Source organism: Ammospiza nelsoni, chromosome 15 (assembly GCF_027579445.1).
Source record: "Ammospiza nelsoni isolate bAmmNel1 chromosome 15, bAmmNel1.pri, whole genome shotgun sequence".
Taxonomy (NCBI): domain Eukaryota; kingdom Metazoa; phylum Chordata; class Aves; order Passeriformes; family Passerellidae; genus Ammospiza; species Ammospiza nelsoni.
Genome location: NC_080647.1, coordinates 18,566,064 through 18,584,193, shown reverse-complemented (window position 1 = coordinate 18,584,193; position 18,130 = coordinate 18,566,064). Strand labels below are relative to the sequence as shown.

The 18,130-nt window shown below is 54.8% G+C and overlaps 1 protein-coding gene and 1 non-coding gene across 2 annotated transcripts; one reads left to right on the top strand and one right to left on the bottom strand.

The window, feature by feature from the left end:
* Positions 1-2,658: 2,658 nt before the first annotated feature.
* Positions 2,659-14,357, bottom strand: LOC132079914 (ras-related GTP-binding protein A). Its single transcript, XM_059482795.1, has 10 exons — positions 13,961-14,357; positions 13,269-13,302; positions 11,267-11,366; positions 10,056-10,122; positions 9,234-9,456; positions 8,730-8,825; positions 7,853-7,975; positions 5,596-5,687; positions 4,692-4,807; positions 2,659-3,143 (listed from the first exon to the last, which is right to left on the bottom strand). The coding sequence occupies exons 2-10, from the start codon at positions 13,293-13,295 to the stop codon at positions 3,046-3,048; spliced, it is 942 nt and encodes a 313-aa protein (XP_059338778.1). The 5' UTR covers positions 13,296-13,302; positions 13,961-14,357; the 3' UTR covers positions 2,659-3,045.
* A 297-nt stretch (positions 14,358-14,654) lies between these two features.
* TRNAE-UUC (transfer RNA glutamic acid (anticodon UUC)) lies at positions 14,655-14,726 on the top strand. Its single transcript has one exon. It is a non-coding gene; the product is annotated as a tRNA-Glu (tRNA).
* The last annotated feature ends 3,404 nt before the right edge of the window (positions 14,727-18,130 follow it).

Genomic DNA, 18,130 nt, shown 5'->3' with positions numbered 1-18,130 from the left:
GCCCTGGGTGTCCCCAGCCTTGAGATGTCCCCACCCTGCTCTGAGTTTGCCAGGCTGGGTTAATCACCCCATAATCCCCCCAAATTCAGGACTCTCACCCCCAGTCCTGACCCAGCTCATCCCCAGGGATGGGAAATCCTGCAGATGGGGACTAAGCCAGGTGTCCCCTACCCACGATGTCCCTGCCAGGGGTGGCTCCAGGAGCAGGTCATGGCCACCAAGGGGGTGACCTTGGCACACACAGAGCTCATCCAGGGTGAGGAGGGGCCCCCCGTCACCCCCCCCCCCCCCACTTCTACCATACACAACCAGCACCAAACCAACCTCGTTTTGGCAAAAAAAACCCCTTCCCCTCCTCAGGAAACACCAGGGAGGCCCCAGGACAGGCTCAGGTGGGGACTCTCCCTCAGCCAACCTCCCCTGGGGAGCTTTTGGGGACCTGCACCCACAGCACCCCCAGCCCAATGTCACCGAGCTGAAGGACCAGCAGCAGGCACAGGTGACCTCCCAAAAAGCGCAGAAGAAAGGGGGGAGCTGGGCAGGGGTTCCCCCCAAGGCCCCTCTCCCGCTCCCCAGGGATGGATTTGGGCAGGAGGGGCAAGGAATGGTGTGGATGCTCCTCACGAGGTGCCCACAAGGGCACAGTTCACCCCAGGGTGACTTTGGAGACTCTGTGACCCCTGGATGGACTGGAGGAGCTGGTTCCAGCTGGAGAGCAGCGTGTGGCCACCACAGCCACCCCCAGCAGCTCCTGGGGACAATTCCTCCTGTGCCACTAAAGAGGAAAAACAAGTGGCACCATCCCCAGGGAGACCCTCAGGAATTGTTGACCCTGCACAGCTCATCCTGGGGGAAACAGCCAGGGGCTGACCCCACTGGAGCCACCCATGGTCAAAGGCAAGAAAGAAATGGTCAAAAAATCTGGAATTATCTCCAGTGCAGCCCCAGGGAGCACAGCCTGTCCTGGGAACTCACCCCGGGCCCCAGAGCAGCTCCCAGGGAAAGGAACTGGGCCAAGGGGGGATTTATTCAGGATCTCAGTGACACATGGCATCGAGTTTCTCCTCATTACAAGGTCAAGTGCTGCAGGAAAAGGCTGGATCACGGCCACCTCATCCAGGTTTGGGATGGTTGTGGGAGAAACATCTGGAGCAGGCATCAATATTTTTTTTTTTTCTGAGGGCAGGAGCTGCCAGAGAAAGAGGGATGAGGGTGATGAGCCTGATCTCCCAAATCTCCCTGCTCAGAATGGAAGGGGCCAGAGCAGCTACCGACCCCAGGCTCCCAAAAAGGCCTGGGATTTGCTTTGGGAAGGGACAAAGGACACGCCTCGGTGCCAGGGAGCAGGCAGGGCAGGTGCTGCGACACAGCCACCCGTGTTTGTCACAGGCTGCCACCCCATGAGCACAGTGGCACCTCGGCCACAGCAAAAGGACCGGGCTCATTCCCACAGAGCGCCCAGATCCGTGCACTTCAGGAAAAGGGATTTGGGGTGGGAGAAAAGCAGAACTTTACTCCAACCGCGCTGGGGCACTGTCCCAGGAGCTCCAGCCCGGCCAGGATTTGGCTCCTGACAGCTCCGGCCATTTGTCCCTCACAGCTCTGTGTCACCTGCCCCTCACTCCCCACTCCCCTTTGACATCATCCCGCTCCCATGCGCTGTGGTTTGTTCCCAAAGGAAACCCAACTCCTGTCACCACGGCAACGAGCAGCGTTCCCACCAGGTGCCCCCAGCAGGTGCCCAAAGCCCCTGGAACCGCGGCCTCTCCTGAAGCCCTTCCCCGTGGGATGGCATATCCCAGAGGCTCCAACACAGCTCCACATCATCCTCTTGGGAAGCTCTGACATTCCCAGCAGGGGCAGCTCCAAGGGGGAACAGCGGCTGTGTCGGGGCTGTTCCACGATTCCCACTCCAGCTATTCCACACCTGCACCCCGACAAACACAACCTCTGCCCCTGGCCGGCCATTCACAGCTCTCCAGGGGCTCCCCTGGAGCAGCTCCTCTCCCACGGGGACGATTCCCATGGAGCTCCCCCAGCCCGAGGCACGGCAGCTGCCGGGTGGGCGGTGCGAGACGCGGGTGAGCAATTCCCGGAGGATGGAGCGGGGCTGCGAGCTCTTGTGCGGAGCCCTCAGGTTCTCTGGCCCTTTTATCTCCTCCTTCCCCCTCCCGGACTCAGGTTCTCCGTCCCTTTTATCTCCTCATTCCCACTCCTGGACTCAGGTTCTCCGGCCCCTTTATTTCCTCGTTCCTACTCCTGGACTTGCACCGATGGATTTCTCTCCTGGACTGAGGTTCTCCAACCCTTTTAGCTCCTCGTTCCCACTCCTGGACTCAGGTTCTCCGTCCCTTTTCTCTCCTCGTTGCCACTCCCGGACTCGCCCCGGAGGATCTGTCCCCTCCCAGCGGGTGTGTGGGCAGGGATGCAGGGAAGAGCCAGGCACGGAGGCACCACACCCATTTTTACACAGTAATTTGATGCAGCAAGAGAGAATAAAGGGAGGGAGATGCTGCCAAAGTGATTCCCAGTGAAACTCTGAGTGGCTTTCAGCCAAATCCCCCCAAAACCACACAAGGAGCCACCCAGCCCCTACAGCTCCTGCCTCCCAAAGCTGCCCGGGGATTTGGGAGAAAGCAAACCCACTTTGCAAAGCTCTCCGATCTGAAATCCCTGGTAGCAAAAATTTATTTCCATGACCAAAGATGAGGAGAAATTTATAAACTTTTTCTAGCAACCATCCAAGGAAACAGTAAATATCCCATCAGCCGGCAGGCAGCCTCGCGTCCAGGAGGGCTCAGCCACACCCCCTGCGGGCACAGCACCCTCCTGCCTCCTTCCTTCCCCACCTCCCGTGCCAGGGAATCCGGGAAGCTCCGCGCCGGATCCGGCCAGCCCCCAGCTCTAGTGTCCAACGTGATGAGGAGAAAAAACAAGCAGCACACTCATTTCAAAGCCCAACAAAGACATGGACAGTGTTAGATTCTCCTAAAAAGAAGCAGTCCCTGTGTGTTTTTTCTCCCCCCAAAGCGCCGGTGCCTGGGATCAGCGCATGAGCAGGCTGTGCTTTGGTCCATCCACCCTCTCCAGCTTCTCAAAGTGTTTCCTGGCGTTCCGGATGTTGATCAGCGTGGCCGCGGAAGCTGCGACGGAAAAGGGACAGGGGAGATAAAAAGAAGTTAAAAAGGGTGAGAGTCACCGTGGCCTCAGGGCTGCCTGGCTCCAGCAGCTCTGTCTGCAGGGGCTGGGTGCATCCTGCTGCTCCCGAGCCAGGCAAAATCCACAGGGGGATTTTGGGCAGGGAAAAATTTAGGGTGGGAAGGGCTGGGCAAGGTTTAAGGTGGGATGGTCTGGGTAGAATTCTATGGGGGAATATCTGGGCAAAATTTGAACTGGGATTGGCTGGGCAAAATTTCACGTGGGATGGGTAAAAATCAAGCATGGGAAGGTCTGGGCAAAATTTCATGTGGGATTGGTAAAAAGCATGGGAAGGTCTGGGCAAAATTCAGCATGACATAGTCTAAGCAAAATTTAATATGGGAAGGTCTGGGCAAAACTTCATGTGGCATGGGTAAAAATTAAGCATGGGAAGGTCTGGGCAAAATTCAGCATGGAAAATGGTCTGAGCAAAATTTCATGTGGGATGGATAAAAATTAAGCATGGAAGGGTCTGAGCAAAATTGAATATGGGAAGGTCTGGGCAAAATTTCATGTGGGATTGGTAAAAAGCATGGGAAGATTTGGGCAAAATTCAGCATGGAATGGTCTGAACAAAATTTCATGTGGGATGGGTAAAAAGCATGGGAAGGTCTGGGCAAAATTTCATGTGGGATGGGTAAAAACCATGGGAAGATCTGGGCAAAATTCAGCATGGAATGGTCTGGGCAAAATTTAGTGTGGGAAGGTCTGGGCAAAATTTCATGTGGGATGGGAAAAAGGCATGGGAAGGTGTGGACAAAATTCAGCATGGAATGGTCTGAGCAAAATTTAATGTGGGAAGGTCTGGGCAAAGTTTAGTGTGGGATGGTCTGGGTAAATTGAACGTGGGATGGCCAGGGCTGTTGGCTGATCCCAGCAGAACATGAGGAAAAGCCTCTCCCAGGGAGAGCTGCTCCTCCCAGAGCTGCTCCCCAGCCCAGCAATGCCCAGGGATCCCCCAGTGTCCCTAATTCCCCAAGGAGGAGGCAGGGAAAGCACAGCAGCAGGCCTGGGCAGTGTCCCTGGAGCCCCTGAGCTCCCAGCAGCAATTCCAAGAGCTGTGTAAACAGGGATCTGCTCCCAGGGGCTGCGGGCTGGCACTGCTGCAGATCCTCCTTGGGATAAATAGAGGCTGCTAAAATTAGAGCCTGTCCACCCAAGACAGCCCAGCAACACCCAAACATGAGCCAGCTCTGCTTCCTCCTCAAAAATCACCGGGGCTGCCAGCTCCCAGCTGCCCAAAATAGGCTTTAGGCACGACCTGCTCAGCCAGGTCTGGTTTGGTGGCTCCCTGTGACAGCAGCAGCAGCTTAGCTGTGCCACCACCACCTCTGCAGGGTCCTGCTCACACTCAATCTCTCTCTCTTAATCAGTTCTGTAATTAAAATCTCATTTTCAAGAGAAACACAGTTTAAACTGGACTAATTCCACCTTTTTTGAGGTTTTTCTGGTTTTTTTTTGTCCCAAGCAGGTTTCTCTTGGCTCTGACTTACGTATGGAGGGGTCTGACATGACCACCATCACGTAGGTGTTGGATGTGAAGATGTCAATGAAAGCAGCAAAGTTGGAGTTCCTGACCTCCATGCTCTGGAAAGAAGCTGCCAGCTTACTGAAAAACAAGGAAATAAAGAGTGAATGAAGAGCTTTTGTGCCCACATGGCCAAAATCCCTGATCTGAGCTGTTGGGAACAAGGAGGAGCTGCAATTCCCACTTGGCAAGGTGTGGTTACAGCAGGGCTTTGGCTGGGCTTGGTTTTAAAGGCAAATTCCTCAGTTTGGGGCCAAATGAGGCAATGGGGCAGTATCAGCTGCTTGTGCCTTGAATGAAGGAAATTCCAGACACAACCCCCCTGACCAGGCCTGCTCCCCATGGATACCAGGGCTCAGCCATTCCCAGCTGGACACTCTGGATAAGCAGCAGAAATAAGCATAAAATGGGAATATCTGGAGACATCTGAACATCTGTAAACCCCTCCAGAAACTTCTCCATTCTATCCAGCTCCACACACCCTCACAATTAACCTGGCAGTGGAGCCTGAGGGCTGTGCAAAGCCAAACTTCCCATTTTTCCACTGAAATCAGGGATAAACAGTGCCTGCAAGCCCCATCCTCCCCAGGCAGCCCAGTGGGCCAGGGCTGCAGCAGAGCTCTCCAGCTGCCATTCCCAGGTTCCAAGAGAAACACTTCTGATCACTCCAGCCCTAGAATTCCCCTGCATTGATCCAGAAGGAGGAGACCTGGAACAAAACAGCACCAAAGCTCTCCCACCACGAGCAAAGGAGGAGTTAAATTAACATTTAAATTATTTGTGTTCCAGCTGCTGAGGAGTCAAACTGGGATTCTCTGGAGAGAGCTGGAACAGCCCTGATGTCCCCAGGGCTGATGGGAGCAGCTCACCTGCAGCTCAGCTTGAACTGTTTGATGATGTTGCTGATCTTCTCAAACCTGTGCACGTCCCGCTGCTCCTTGCACTGGTAGTGGGAGATCACCTGGAGAGGGGCAGAGCAGTCAGGATTCCAGCCCAGCCCTCCCACAGCAGCTCTGGGAATGCCTGGGGAGCAGGGGGGATCCCCTCTGCCTTTGGCTGACTGATCTTGGGAGTTTTACACAAATTCTTGTGGCACAGACCTGCCAGGTGACACCACTGTCCCCTGAGGGCTTCACCTCAGCAGCAATTTACATCTTGCTCCCAAAACAGGTGGGAACAGAGTAAAAAATGTGTCCATCACCTCAGGAATGGGCTGGGATGGATTTTCCCTCCCATCCTGCACAGGCAGTGATCCCAAAGCCAAATCAAGCTGCTCCTCCCCTAGAAAAACAGCTCAAAGCTGCTTCCTTGGGAATTCCTTCTCCATTCCTCTCTGACTCCAGTCTGGATGGCAACACCAAGAGGGTCTGAAGGGCTTCAGGAGCCCCTGAAAACATCTCCATAAACATTCCCACCGAGCTGGTGGCCCCAGCCCTTTATTGCTCAGCCACATGGAGTGAGAGCTGCATTTCCTGCCCACACAGCTCCATCCCCACAGCAAAGCTGACAGCAATCTCTCCACAGCCTTAGGCCAGCTGCTTTGAACTCTTCACAATCCCAAAATCAGCTCTCTCTGGATGTGTCAGGAGCCCTTGCACAGGGATCTGGACTGTTCTATTCAGGGAGTCACATTTATCAGGGTTTTTTAGGGTTTTTTCCTCTTTTTTCCCTTAACCACCTTAAGCCCATCACTTTTTAAACTTGCCCAATTATTGCCACAAGCACGGTTTTAGCCACATTCAAGACTTGCAGGTCCCAGTGTTCAATTTCCTTCCTAAACTTCCCAGACGAGGTTTTTCCACTCCAATTTAAACACAATTGTACAATTTAATTCTACAATTTAAATTACAATTTCAGAATAAGATTTCCCAAAGAGATTTTCACAGGAAGATTTCCCATCAAGAGAAGAGAGTCCTGAGAATGTTTAAGTATATGAAAAAAAAGGAGGAGTTTTTTAAGAAGTCACCATTGCATTTAAATTAAGCACACAATTTTTGAAGCAAAGATAATTTCTTTCAGTTAAAAATGTCCTTGTAACAATCACACTGTCACACACCCCAAGGTGGAACTATTCATTATCTCCAAAAGGTCAAAAAGCAGAACTTGCCAGGCATGGCAAGTGTTTGTTTCTGATAGTTTAAGGAGGAAAAAAAAGTCATGGCTCCTTTCCCAAATTCCCTCCATCATTTCCAAATCACCAGCAAGGAAAACACTCCAAATAATTCAAGTATTTCCTTCAGCTCAACAAGAGTTTGGTGCAAAGTGTGAAGAGCCCAGCCCAGCAATCAGGAATATGGCCAAGCACCAAGAGTGGTTTTATCCAGCAGCTTTGCAGAGGGATTGGGAGCACAAGGACCTGGAAAAGCACCACAGTCCCATGGCTGGCCCCCCACCCATGCTCTGGATTTGCAGAACATCAAAAACCAAAAGAAATCAGGTCCAGCTCAAATGCTCCAGCAGGAGGAAGTGAAAAGGTTTGGTTGTGAAGCTCCAAAAGGTTCCTGCCCTGTGCAGAGGGGGATTCTCAGAGCAGTCCCACCACAATGGGGACATGAAACACTCCCAGAGCCTGCAAGAGGAAACCCCAACCAAAGCTCAGCTCAGCTGCAGGGGGGATTCTGGGATGGCCCCATGGGCTAGAGGGTCCCAAGGCCTGGATCAGGGCACTCCTCTCTGGGGCTGGCACCTCCCAACCTCCATGGGATCCCACAATGGCTTGGCTTGGAAGGGCCTCAAAGCTCATTCAGGTCCAACCTGACACCTCCCACTGTCCCAGGAGCTCCAGCCTGGCCTTGGGCACTGCCAGGGATCCAGGGGCAGCCACAGCTGCTCTGGGAATTCCATCCCAGCCCCTCCCCACGCTGCCAGGGAACAATTCCCAATTCCCAATATCCCATCCATCCCTGCCCTCTGGCACTGGGAGCCATTCCCTGTGTCCTGTCCCTCCATCCCTTGTCCCCAGTCCCTCTGCAGCTCTCCTGGAGCTCCTTCAGGCCCTGGCAGGGCTCTGGGCTCTCCCTGGAGCTTCTCCTGTCCAGGGGAGCACCCCCAGCTCTCCCAGCCCAGCTCCAGGGCAGAGGGAGGGAAAGGGAGGCTGCACCCAGGGGATCCATGCCAGGAACTCACCAGGAACGTGGCTCTCTCAAACAGCAGCACCTCGTCTGCCTCGATGATCTGAGCAAAGTTCCTCAGGTTCATCTCCAGCTGCTGCACGTTGGGGATCAGCTGATAGACAATGCTGGACCAGGCCTGCACAGAGAGACACACCAAGGTCCCACAAGTTCCTCTCCTCAGCCCCTCGTGAGAAATGTGCTCCCAGAGGGATTTTTGGCACTTCTGGCTGCTGACAGCCTGGGCAAGGCTGAGCAGCTTCTCCACCCTCCATGCTCAGGTCCCAGAGGGAGCCCAGACCTGAGGAGACCCTTCCCTGGCTCCAGTTCTTCTCCAGCAGGCACAGAAACTGCAGTGCTGCTGAACAGACTGAAATCATCCCTGCTTAAAGCTGGGAATGCTTCTGTCTCCTTCTCCCATTTAAGTTCACAGAGATTTTTAATCCTGAGCAAGGTCAGCACACAGATGGACACTTGGCAGCTCATCCCTGACCCAAACAAAGTTCCACCTTATCCCAACAGGCCAGGAACAAGCCCAGGAGGGGCTGGGGGATGTTGGGATCAACATCTGTGCTCATCCACACTCGGATTTTCCAAGCTCAGCCTCCCCTCCCTGCCCAGCTGCTGACCCAGGTGTGGGGCAGTGGCAACCTCACCCTTCCCAGAGCCAGGGGGATGTTTGGATGCCTGTCTGCCAAGTTAACAATATTTACCACACACTCCTGACTTCTTAAAATAATTAATAAACCCATGACTAATTTGGGTTTCACTGACACCCTGCAGAAGCAGCTGCAGAGCTGAACACAACAGCAGCTCCAGGGATCCTCCTCCTGCCCTGCTCCCAGTGGGATGAGGAAGAATCCTCCCAGATGTGGGGAGGAAGCTGCACCAACCTTGTAAAGGGTCTCATCCCAGATGGAAGTTCTGAAACAAACACACTCCAAGGGCCGGGAGAGGCGCTTCAGGTCCTCCTCACGCTCCTTAAAAATCTGGGGGGCAAGGAGAGTTGAGGGGTTGAGTGAAGTGTTCCTGCCTGTGCTGTGGCTGCTCTATGGATTTATGGGGTGAGTTTCACATGGATCTCTGGGACGCTGCAGGGGAGAGTGGCCAGGAACCCTCCCAGGGAGCAGCAGGGATGTCTTGGTGCAGAATCCCAAAATTGTTCGGGTTGGAAGGAGCCAAGGTGTGCTGGGAGCTCTGGAACCAGGCAGGAAAGGCTTTTCCTGTCCCTAAAAACCAGCACTGCTGTTCTCCAGTGGATGCTAGGATGACACACTTTAAAAGAAGGCAGGAAAAGCTCTGAGGAGATCTGAGAAAGCCTTTGAGGAACAGCCCCAGGGGCTGCCTTTGAGGTGTGACACAAGGGATGCATTTCCATGGCAATGCCAGCTCCTCACCAGATCCCGCTGGTCCTCCTGCACCAAGTCCATCTTGTGCACCAGGCAGAAGATCTTGGCATCAGGGGAGTTCTGCAGGATGGCCTCCAGGCAGGACTGGTAGTAGTGCATGTCCTTCTCCAGCTCCCTGCTCTCCACGTCGAACACGTAGATGAGCACCTCCACGTTGCGGAAGATGTTGTCCCTCTGGCTGGTGAAGTAGTTCTCCATGAAGGTGTCCTGCCTGGGGGGCAGAGCAGGACACTCCTTAGGGCAGCTCCTGGGTTTGTGGGAAGCTGCTCCTGGCAGGAGGGCCAGGCTGGGGTGTGGAGCTGCCAGGCCGGAGCTGTGTGCCCTGGCATTCCCAGGGAAGCTGGAGGCTCCTGGAGAGCACCAACCCCCCAGTGCCACAGGAAAGCAAAGCTTCCCTCACGTGCTGCTGCTTCTGGCCCCAGGCTGGCTTTAAGGAGCCTTTTGTGAAAGCCCACAGCAGCAGGACAGGTGAAACGTGACCCAAAGCATCAGTTCAGCCTTAAATCCCAGGATTAAATCTCCTTAACTCTGGCTGAACATGACTGAGGTGGTCCAGAGGCCATGGAGCTGAGGAGGGGACACATTCCTTGACAAAAGCTGCTTCCAGGAGCCACAGGATCCACCTCCAGCATGGCCTCTGCACAAATCCCACCTGGATGGAGCTGGAGTGAGCAATTCCAGCACCTCAGGACAGCAGAAGGAACATTCCCTTGGCACCACCTCATCCCAGGGGGAGGAGAATCCACCCTGCTCCACCCCTGGTTCCCCAGAGCCTCCCCCAAAGGCTGGACAGGAACAATCAATACCTACCCTCCACAGTCCCACAGGTTCAACACCAGGTTTCCCAGGAATCTGACATGGGAATGCTCCACATCAACTGCAAAGAGACAGCAGGAGCTCACTGAGTGCACCACAGCCAGGGCAGAGCTTGGGCAGCCAGAAACCCTGGAAATCAGCACCCAGTCATGGAATGGTTTGGGCTGGAAGGGATTAACGCCCTCATTCCAACCCCTGCCACCTTCCACTACCCCAGGCTGCTCCAAGCCCCATCCAGCCTGGCCCTGGACACGTCCAGGGATGGGCATTCCTCACAAAGCAGCCCCAGTTTGTAAAATCTCACCAAAATCCCATTTCCCAGAGGAACTCAGGCCTCCCTGCTCTCCTGAGAAGTGCAGTGAGTGTTCCTGTTCACTCCCACATTCCCTGATCCCTGGGATATTGTAGGAATGACTGTGCAGGGCTTGAAGCCATCCCTGACAAAACAAACCAGGAACACAGGGAATGTAAACTTCGGGAAGAGGCCAAATTCATGGCAAAGGGGAAATTTACACCAATCCCTGACATGAAATCCACACAGGCCCCTCCCAGTGAGAAGCACCAGATCCCAACCACTCATCCACCTCTCCCAGAGGAATCACTTCTTGCTCTTTCCCAACAAAGGCTTTGGAAAGGGAAGAAGGAAAGGCATTCATTAAACAAACACAGTGCATCATCCTGCCAGAACCACGGGGGCACTGCAGGATCCCTGTGCTGGAAATCCCTGCAGGAGCAGGAACATTCCACCAACACACAGGAGGCTCTGACAGGTGCAGCTGCACCAAGGCTGCTTCCTGATCCCAAAAATAAAGAGTTAAGGATCAAATTTAAATAATAAAGCAGCAAATGCTGCTTCCTGCTCCCCAAAAAAGGGAGTTAAGGATAAAAGTTGAACAATAAAGCAGCAAATGCTGCCTCCTGATCCCAAAGAAGGGAGTTAAGGATAAAAGTTGAACAATAAAGCAGCAAAGGCTGCTTCCTGATCCCGAAACAGGGAGTTAAGGATAAAAGTTGAACAATCAAGCAGCCCAGCCGATCCCAGCGCTGCCTTTCCCTTCCCTCCCCTTCCTGCCTGTCCCTGGCTGATCCCGAAGCTCCCAGCGGGTGCGGCAGCCGCAGGACACACCCAAGGGACCCGGGGATGGCTGCAGGAGCGGCCCCGCCCTCTGCTGAGGCTGGAGCTGTGGGACGGGGCGGTTCCTTACTCGTGGCCCCCAGGCGCCGCGTGTCCCGGGCGATGTAGTTGGCAAAGATAATGGATCTCATGCTGGTCTTGCCAGACCCACTCTTACCCATCAGCAGCACCTGCACACGGGGAGAGAAGGAAAAATGAGCTCCCACAGAGCACCGAGTGCCCCCCAGCTCCCTCGGGCTGGCAGCTCACTGCCAAAGGCACTGAACGCAGCACTGGCACGGCCCAGCTGGGAATGCACCAGGAGAGGCAGAGAGGAGCACGTGGGGAGCAGGACAGACATCCCAAACACTCCTGGGTGGTGACTGGGCCATGTCATCCCACCTCCCTGCTGTCCCTGGGCCATGGTCACCCCACCTCACTGCTCTCCTTGGTCAGACTGAACACTTTTAACACTTTTCTCCAAAAACGTGGACAGGACTTGGGAAAAGCAGGAGCTGCCTCCCCATTCCCAGCCCCTCCCATCTGGTGGCTTTGGTGGCACCAAAGGACTTTAAAGATGACGAACAGCTTTGTCTCAGCCCCTCCAGACCAAAAACAAGCCCTCAGCTCCTGGTTTTCCACCCCAAACACTCTGTGCTAACCAGACAGGGGTTAAAAACCTTCTAATACTGCTTTTCCCACAACATGACTGTTGCTTTTCCCACAACATGACTGGTTTTCTTTTCCCTAAATACCAGGGACATTCCCAGTTTCAGGTGCTAGAAGACCAGAAAAAGGGGAAAAGCAGATGAGACAACCCAGATCAGCATCCCCAGAGCAGGGGTGAGACAACCCTTTATGGCTCCAGTGATGCCCCTCCAGAGGAGACCCTTGGCTCCATGATGTCCCATCCCTGCAGAGCTCAGGGGAAAGGAGAGGCAGCCAAAAAGCAGGGAATGCTGCTGGGGGTGGGGATGAGGGGAGACAGTCACACCAGAGACAGTCACACCAGGCAAGGCTTTACATTGTGATCTAAAAATAAAAATTAAACAAAACAAACCCATCAGCGGCAGCCAACACAGCCCCGCTCACAAAACCCAGCTGTTAAACAAGTTCCAGTCACAAAGCCAAATGCAGCTCCTGGCAGCAGCCCTGCCAGTGTGCCATCCAGGGGGGATTTCAGGAGAGCAGCCCAGGGAGTGCTGCCCAGCTGCCACCCCCACCCTGGGCAGCAGGGCAGGAGCTGGGCACAAAGCAAGGCACAATTCCCCAGGGAAGCTGCCCACAGGCTCCAGGATTGGCAACAAGGAGGGTTCCCGGCTGTTCCACACCCAGGAGGGCTGGGGAGGGCCCCCAGATGCTGCCCTGTCTTGTCCTGTCCCCTGAGCTGATCCCAGAGAACGGCCAAGCTCTTATTTCACAGCACCAGCACAAAATCCCAGGCAGAAACTTGATCCCAGCCTGAGGCACGGCCCAAACCAGCCCCAATTCCCAAAGTTTAGGCTGCAGAGGCCTTGCAAAGGGGTCAGACAGCAGCACGTAGAGCCAGGCAGGGAACACAACCCCACCTCACCATGGAACAGCAGCCAGATATTCCTTTAAGAGCTCTGGCCGTGCTCCTGCAGGGATACACCCACCCCTGCCATGCCCAGAGCTGCTGCTCCTTCCCCACGTGTTAAATTTCATCCTCCTGGAGCCCCGAGGGGATTCAGGCTCCTGGGACACCTCGGGAGGGTGGCAGGGACAGGGGAGGGACACGAGCAGATCCTCCTCCCTGAGCACAGGGTTTTGCAGAGGGTTTTGCAACAGCCCCAGAAGTGCTCGGGGAGCAGCAACTGCTGGGGAAGGCTCTGCAGCCCATCCAGGCCAGGAGTAAAGCCGGGTTTAACCCAGCCCATCCAGGCCAGGATTAAAGCCGGGTGCAACCCAGCCCATCCAGGCCAGGATTAAAACCGGGTTTAACGCCTGGCACCTCCAGCAGAGGATGCAGCGCTGACTCTGAGAGGCACTGGAGCCCCAGGTGAGGGATGGATCCAACAAACAGTGCTCATGGATGGGGATGGGAAACACAGGATCACCCTGCCCGCCCTTACCTTTTTCTTCATGGCTGTGCTTGGCATCACACACCTGCAGAGAGAAGCCCACCTTGGATCGCTGCTTTTCACACACACATGCTCTGCTCGCCAATCCCAATGCCAATCCCAATGCCAATCCCGATGCCAATCCCAAACCGACACCAATCCCAAAGCCAATACCAATGCCAGTGCTGATCCCAACGCCGATGCCAGTGCCGCTCCCACCCCCGGTACTGGGAAAGCGCTGACACAGCCCCGGCTCCCCTCCCCCTGCTCCGGCCCATGGGGAACTCCCGCTGCTGCCGGGAAACCTCCGGCGCTCCCGAAACCGCCCGGCCCGGCTGGGGTGGCTGCGGCCGGGCCGGCAGCGCCTCCGCAGCCCCTTCCCGGCACGTTCCGCAGCCGCTTCCCTCAGGATCCCCGCAGCCCCTTCCCTCCCTCAGGATCCCCGCAGCCCCTTCCTTCCCTCAGGATCCCCGCAGCCCCTTCCCTCCCTCAGGATCCCCGCAGCCCCTTCCCTCCCTCAGGATCCCCGCAGCCCCTTCCCTCCCTCAGGATCCCCGCAGCCCCTTCGCTCCTCAGGATTCCCCCAGACCCTTCTCCCGGCACGTCCTGCCGTTTCCTCGGGATTCCCCACAGCCCCATCCCCGCGATTCCCCCGGGACTCCCCGCAATGCCCGCGCCCCCCGGGCCGGGCCGCGTCTCGGTACCTCCGGCGGCGATGGGCGGCTCGGGGCCGGTTTGAGGGACGATGCCGGTGTGAGCCCCGGCAGGTCGGGCTCGGCGGGCCGCAGGCGGTGCTCGGCGCTGCCCGGGCCTGTGGCGGTGCCCGGTGCGGGGCTCGGCGGGCCGCAGGCGGCGGCCGGGGCTGTGGCGGTGCGGGGTGCGCTGCCCGGTGCGGTGTCCGGGGCAGTGGCGGTGCCCGGGGCTGTGCCGGTGCGGGGCCCTGCCCGGGGCCGTGGCGGTGCCGGCTGCGGGGCTCGGCGGGCCGGAGGCGGTACCCGGTGCGGGGCTCGGCGGGCCGGAGGCGGTGCCCGGGGCTGTGCCGGTGCGGGGCCCTGCCGGGGCCTGTGGCGGCGCCCCCGTCCCGCCCCCCGCCCCGCTCACGGGACCCAGCGCTCGGCGGCCGCCGCCGGTCACGTGAGCGCGCACGCGCGCGCCCCCGGTATCACGTGATGCGGACGCGGGGTAGCCGAAGCTCCGGTCGCCATGCTGGGTGAGGGCAGCGTCTCTCTGGCACAGTGGGGGCGCTTATTGGGGGGTCCCGATGAGTCCCGGGCATTCCCGGTGACTCCCGGTGTCTCCCATGGAACGGCAGAACGGCGCCCGGTGGAACCTCTCAAGGCAGTGAGCGGGGTGGGCAGTAGCTTTTTGAGGCGCACGGGTGCAGATCATTTCAGCGCCTCCCATATGGTCTAGCGGTTAGGATTCCTGGTTTTCACCCAGGCGGCCCGGGTTCGACTCCCGGTATGGGAAGTTTCGCTTTTTGTCTTGCCGGATCGGTACACACCCTGCCCTCCTTTCTTATTTTTCCGCACGTTCTCCCTCAAAACTCCTTCGGGAGTTGATTTTTGCACCTCTGCAGCAAAATTTCTCGGCGCCAGGAGCTTCCTGAAGCCGTAGGAATCGCTTTGCCTCTGCAAACTGAGCCTCACAGCTATTTAAAACTTCAAGTACATTGGAGCACAGAGCCCCAGCTAATTAACATGCTGTTAATTGGCTTTTTTTCTCTAACACAAGCAAGAAAATTCCTGCTTGTGTCCCACGGTGTGTTTTAAACCACCCTGACTTCCTCAAGGCAAATAGGATTGTGCTGAAGATACATATTTAGAAATCCACATATGACATATAGATTTATACATGTTTATTGCTGAAGGGACTCCTGGCAGCTCCCCCAGATGTGTGGATTTGGAGATCTGGAGAGATCTGCTGGGGTTTCCAGGCTTCCAGAGATCCTGGGAGCTGCTGCTGCCACAGAGCCAGGGCCATCATCACCTTGGGTGTCCCCTCCCAGAGCCATCAGTCACCTTGGGTGTCTCCTGAGAGCCATCACCTTGGGTGTCTGTGAAAAATGCGTATTTTATGACTGGCTTTTTGCAAATATTCAAGTGAATATTACATGTGTTATGTTAGAAAGTGATGCTGTATTAATTCTCTTAAGTAGTGTGTTAAATATAGTTTTAGGTTATAACATAATGTTAAAATAGAAACTGTGCTGTGTAAGATAGTTTTTTTAAAGAAAGGACTCGCAGGGAGATAGCAGCCACAGGACACCTGAATCTTTCAGAGAAAGAGAATTTATTGCTCCCTTATCAAAAGAAACGAACTTCCTGCCTTGCTCAGCACTGAAGATGCAGTCACAGAATTCAGAGGAAGAAGTTGACACTGCCCAGACAGAATCCTGGGTTTGAATGGAATTTATGCATCATGTATGAGGTGTAGGAATATGCAACAGGTTATTGCTTTTAAGGGTTAATCCTCTGTTAATGTGGGTCCTTTTTCAGGCTTATTTTGTCCAGAAAGAGGTACTTGGACTGTCCACAACTCTTTGTTTTGATTGTCTCATATTTTCCTAAATCCTAATTATCCAAATTTTTATTACTCTAATTATATTGCTATTTTTAGAACTATTTTATTACTATGAAACTTTTAAAATTTTAAAAGCAAGTGATTGGTGTTTTTCACAGTGTCCCCTCCCAGAGCCATCAGTCACCTCGGATGTCCCCTGAGAGCCATCACCTTGGGTGTCCCCTGAGCCCTTGCATGTCCCCGTGAGCCCTGTCACCTTGGGTGTCCCCTCTGAGCCTCACTGTCCCTCCCAGAGCCACCAGTCACCTGGGGTGTCCCCTTCCAGCCTCATCACCCTGCATGTCCCCTCACTGCCATCACCCTGTGTCCCCTCGCAGCCTTGTCATCCCTCTCAGAGCCACCACCCTGCATGTCCCCTCTGAGCCATCACCCTGTGTGTCCCCTCGGTGCCATCACCCTGCATGTCCCCTCTGAGCCATCACCCTGTGTGTCCCCTCGGTGCCATCACCCTGTGTGTCCCCTCTGAGCCATCACCCTGTGTGTCCCCTCGGTGCCATCACCCTGCATGTCCCCTCTGAGCCATCACCCTGCATGTCCCCTCTGAGCCATCACCCTGTGTGTCCCCTCGGTGCCTTCACCCTGTGTGTCCCCTCAGTGCCATCACCCTGCATGTCCCCTCGGTGCCACTCCCTCAGAGCCATCACCCTGTGTGTCCCCTCATTGCCACCCCATCAGTACCATCACCCTGTGTGTCCCCTCTGAGCCTTGCCATCCCCCTCAGTGGCATCACCCTGCACATCCCCACAGTGCCATCACCCTGTGTGTCCCCTCAGTGCCATCACTCCCTTGGGTGTCCCCTCTGAGCCCTGTCATCCCCTCAGTGCCATGCCCCTGTGTCCCCTCTGAGCCATCACCCCATGTGTCCCCTCAGTGCCATCCCCCTGTGTGTCCGCACAGAGCCTTGCCATCCCCTCAGTGCCATCACCCTCAGTTCCATCACCCCGTGTGTCCCCTCAGTGCCATCACCCTCAGAGCTATCACCGGCATGTCCCCACAGTGACATCACCCCATGTGTCCCCTCAGTGCCATCACTGTGTGTGTCCCCTCAGAGCCATCACTCCCTCATGTCCCCCCTCAGAGCCGTGCCCCCGTCCCTTCCTTGGCACCGGGCAGTTTCAGGCAGCTCCAAGGAAATTCCAGCCTGGCACACCTTGAACTGTTCAATGGGTGGGAAAGACAGTGCTGGTCCCACAGGATTCCAGGTTTTGAACCTTTTTGAAGCTTTTTTCCCCCTCATTCCTTAAAGCTTTTAAAGCAAACATGGACATAAAAATGGGTTTGGATTTCTCCTTTAAAAACCAGGAAATGTCAGGAAAACACATTTCCCTTCCTTCTTGCACTGGATTGTAACAAGTGTTTTCTATTTACATTTCAAATATCCTTGTCAGAGCCTGAAGCCCAAATTGCAGAATTTGTCTGACTCTGGGTGTGTTCGTGTTATATTCATGCAAAACAATTCCCAGGAGAAGCTGTGACAGTAACTTTGTGTCCCCTAAAACTGTGCCAAGGTCCACGAGAGTTTGGAGCCATTTTACCTCTTTGTTCCTCTTGCTGAATTCTCAGATATCCCAATTAAACAGAAAAAAATTCCAAGTTTGATTAGCTGTGAAGGGGGAAGAGAATAAAATGAATAAAATGTTTTTTTTTCTCTCCCACCCCCCTTCCTTCTGGACCTCTCCTCTATTTTTAAAGCAGATTTTTGAAGAAAATGATCCAAAGTCAGAATATTCTGATAAAATCTGTCTAATTCCCTGATGTTCTTGCAGGAGAACAACTTGTCTCCAATTTTGGAACTCAGTTTCTAACGAAGCTGCACAATGACAACATTCACTTGCTGCCAGCAGCTGCTCTGAGCTGTCCTTGTTCAGCACGAGCCTTCTGCTCACAGATCCTCTACACTCAACTTGGTAATTTTTGAAGTTTTATTGGCCAGGTTTTCACTGAACAACCCAAAAGCTGTAAAAAGTGCAGCTCAGGGGCTGTGCAGAGATAACCCCTCACTCCAGGAGCCAACACTGAGCATTTCAAACTCCTGCTTTTGTGCCACAAAGAGCTGAAGGAGGTGGGGCTCAGCTCCTTCCTTGACAGACTGCCCTGGATTTGGGATTTAGGGCTGTTGGCACAGAAATAAAAAGATAAAGGCACCAGCATGCCCTTCATCTTTAGCAGCAGCACAGGAAAGCAGGCAGGAAGTTGTGCTCACTCCCCAAAATATCCCAATTTATAAATTCAGCCCACAAGACAAAAATAGCTTCAGCAGCAGGTATTGTTTAATTCAGGAGTGCTCTGAA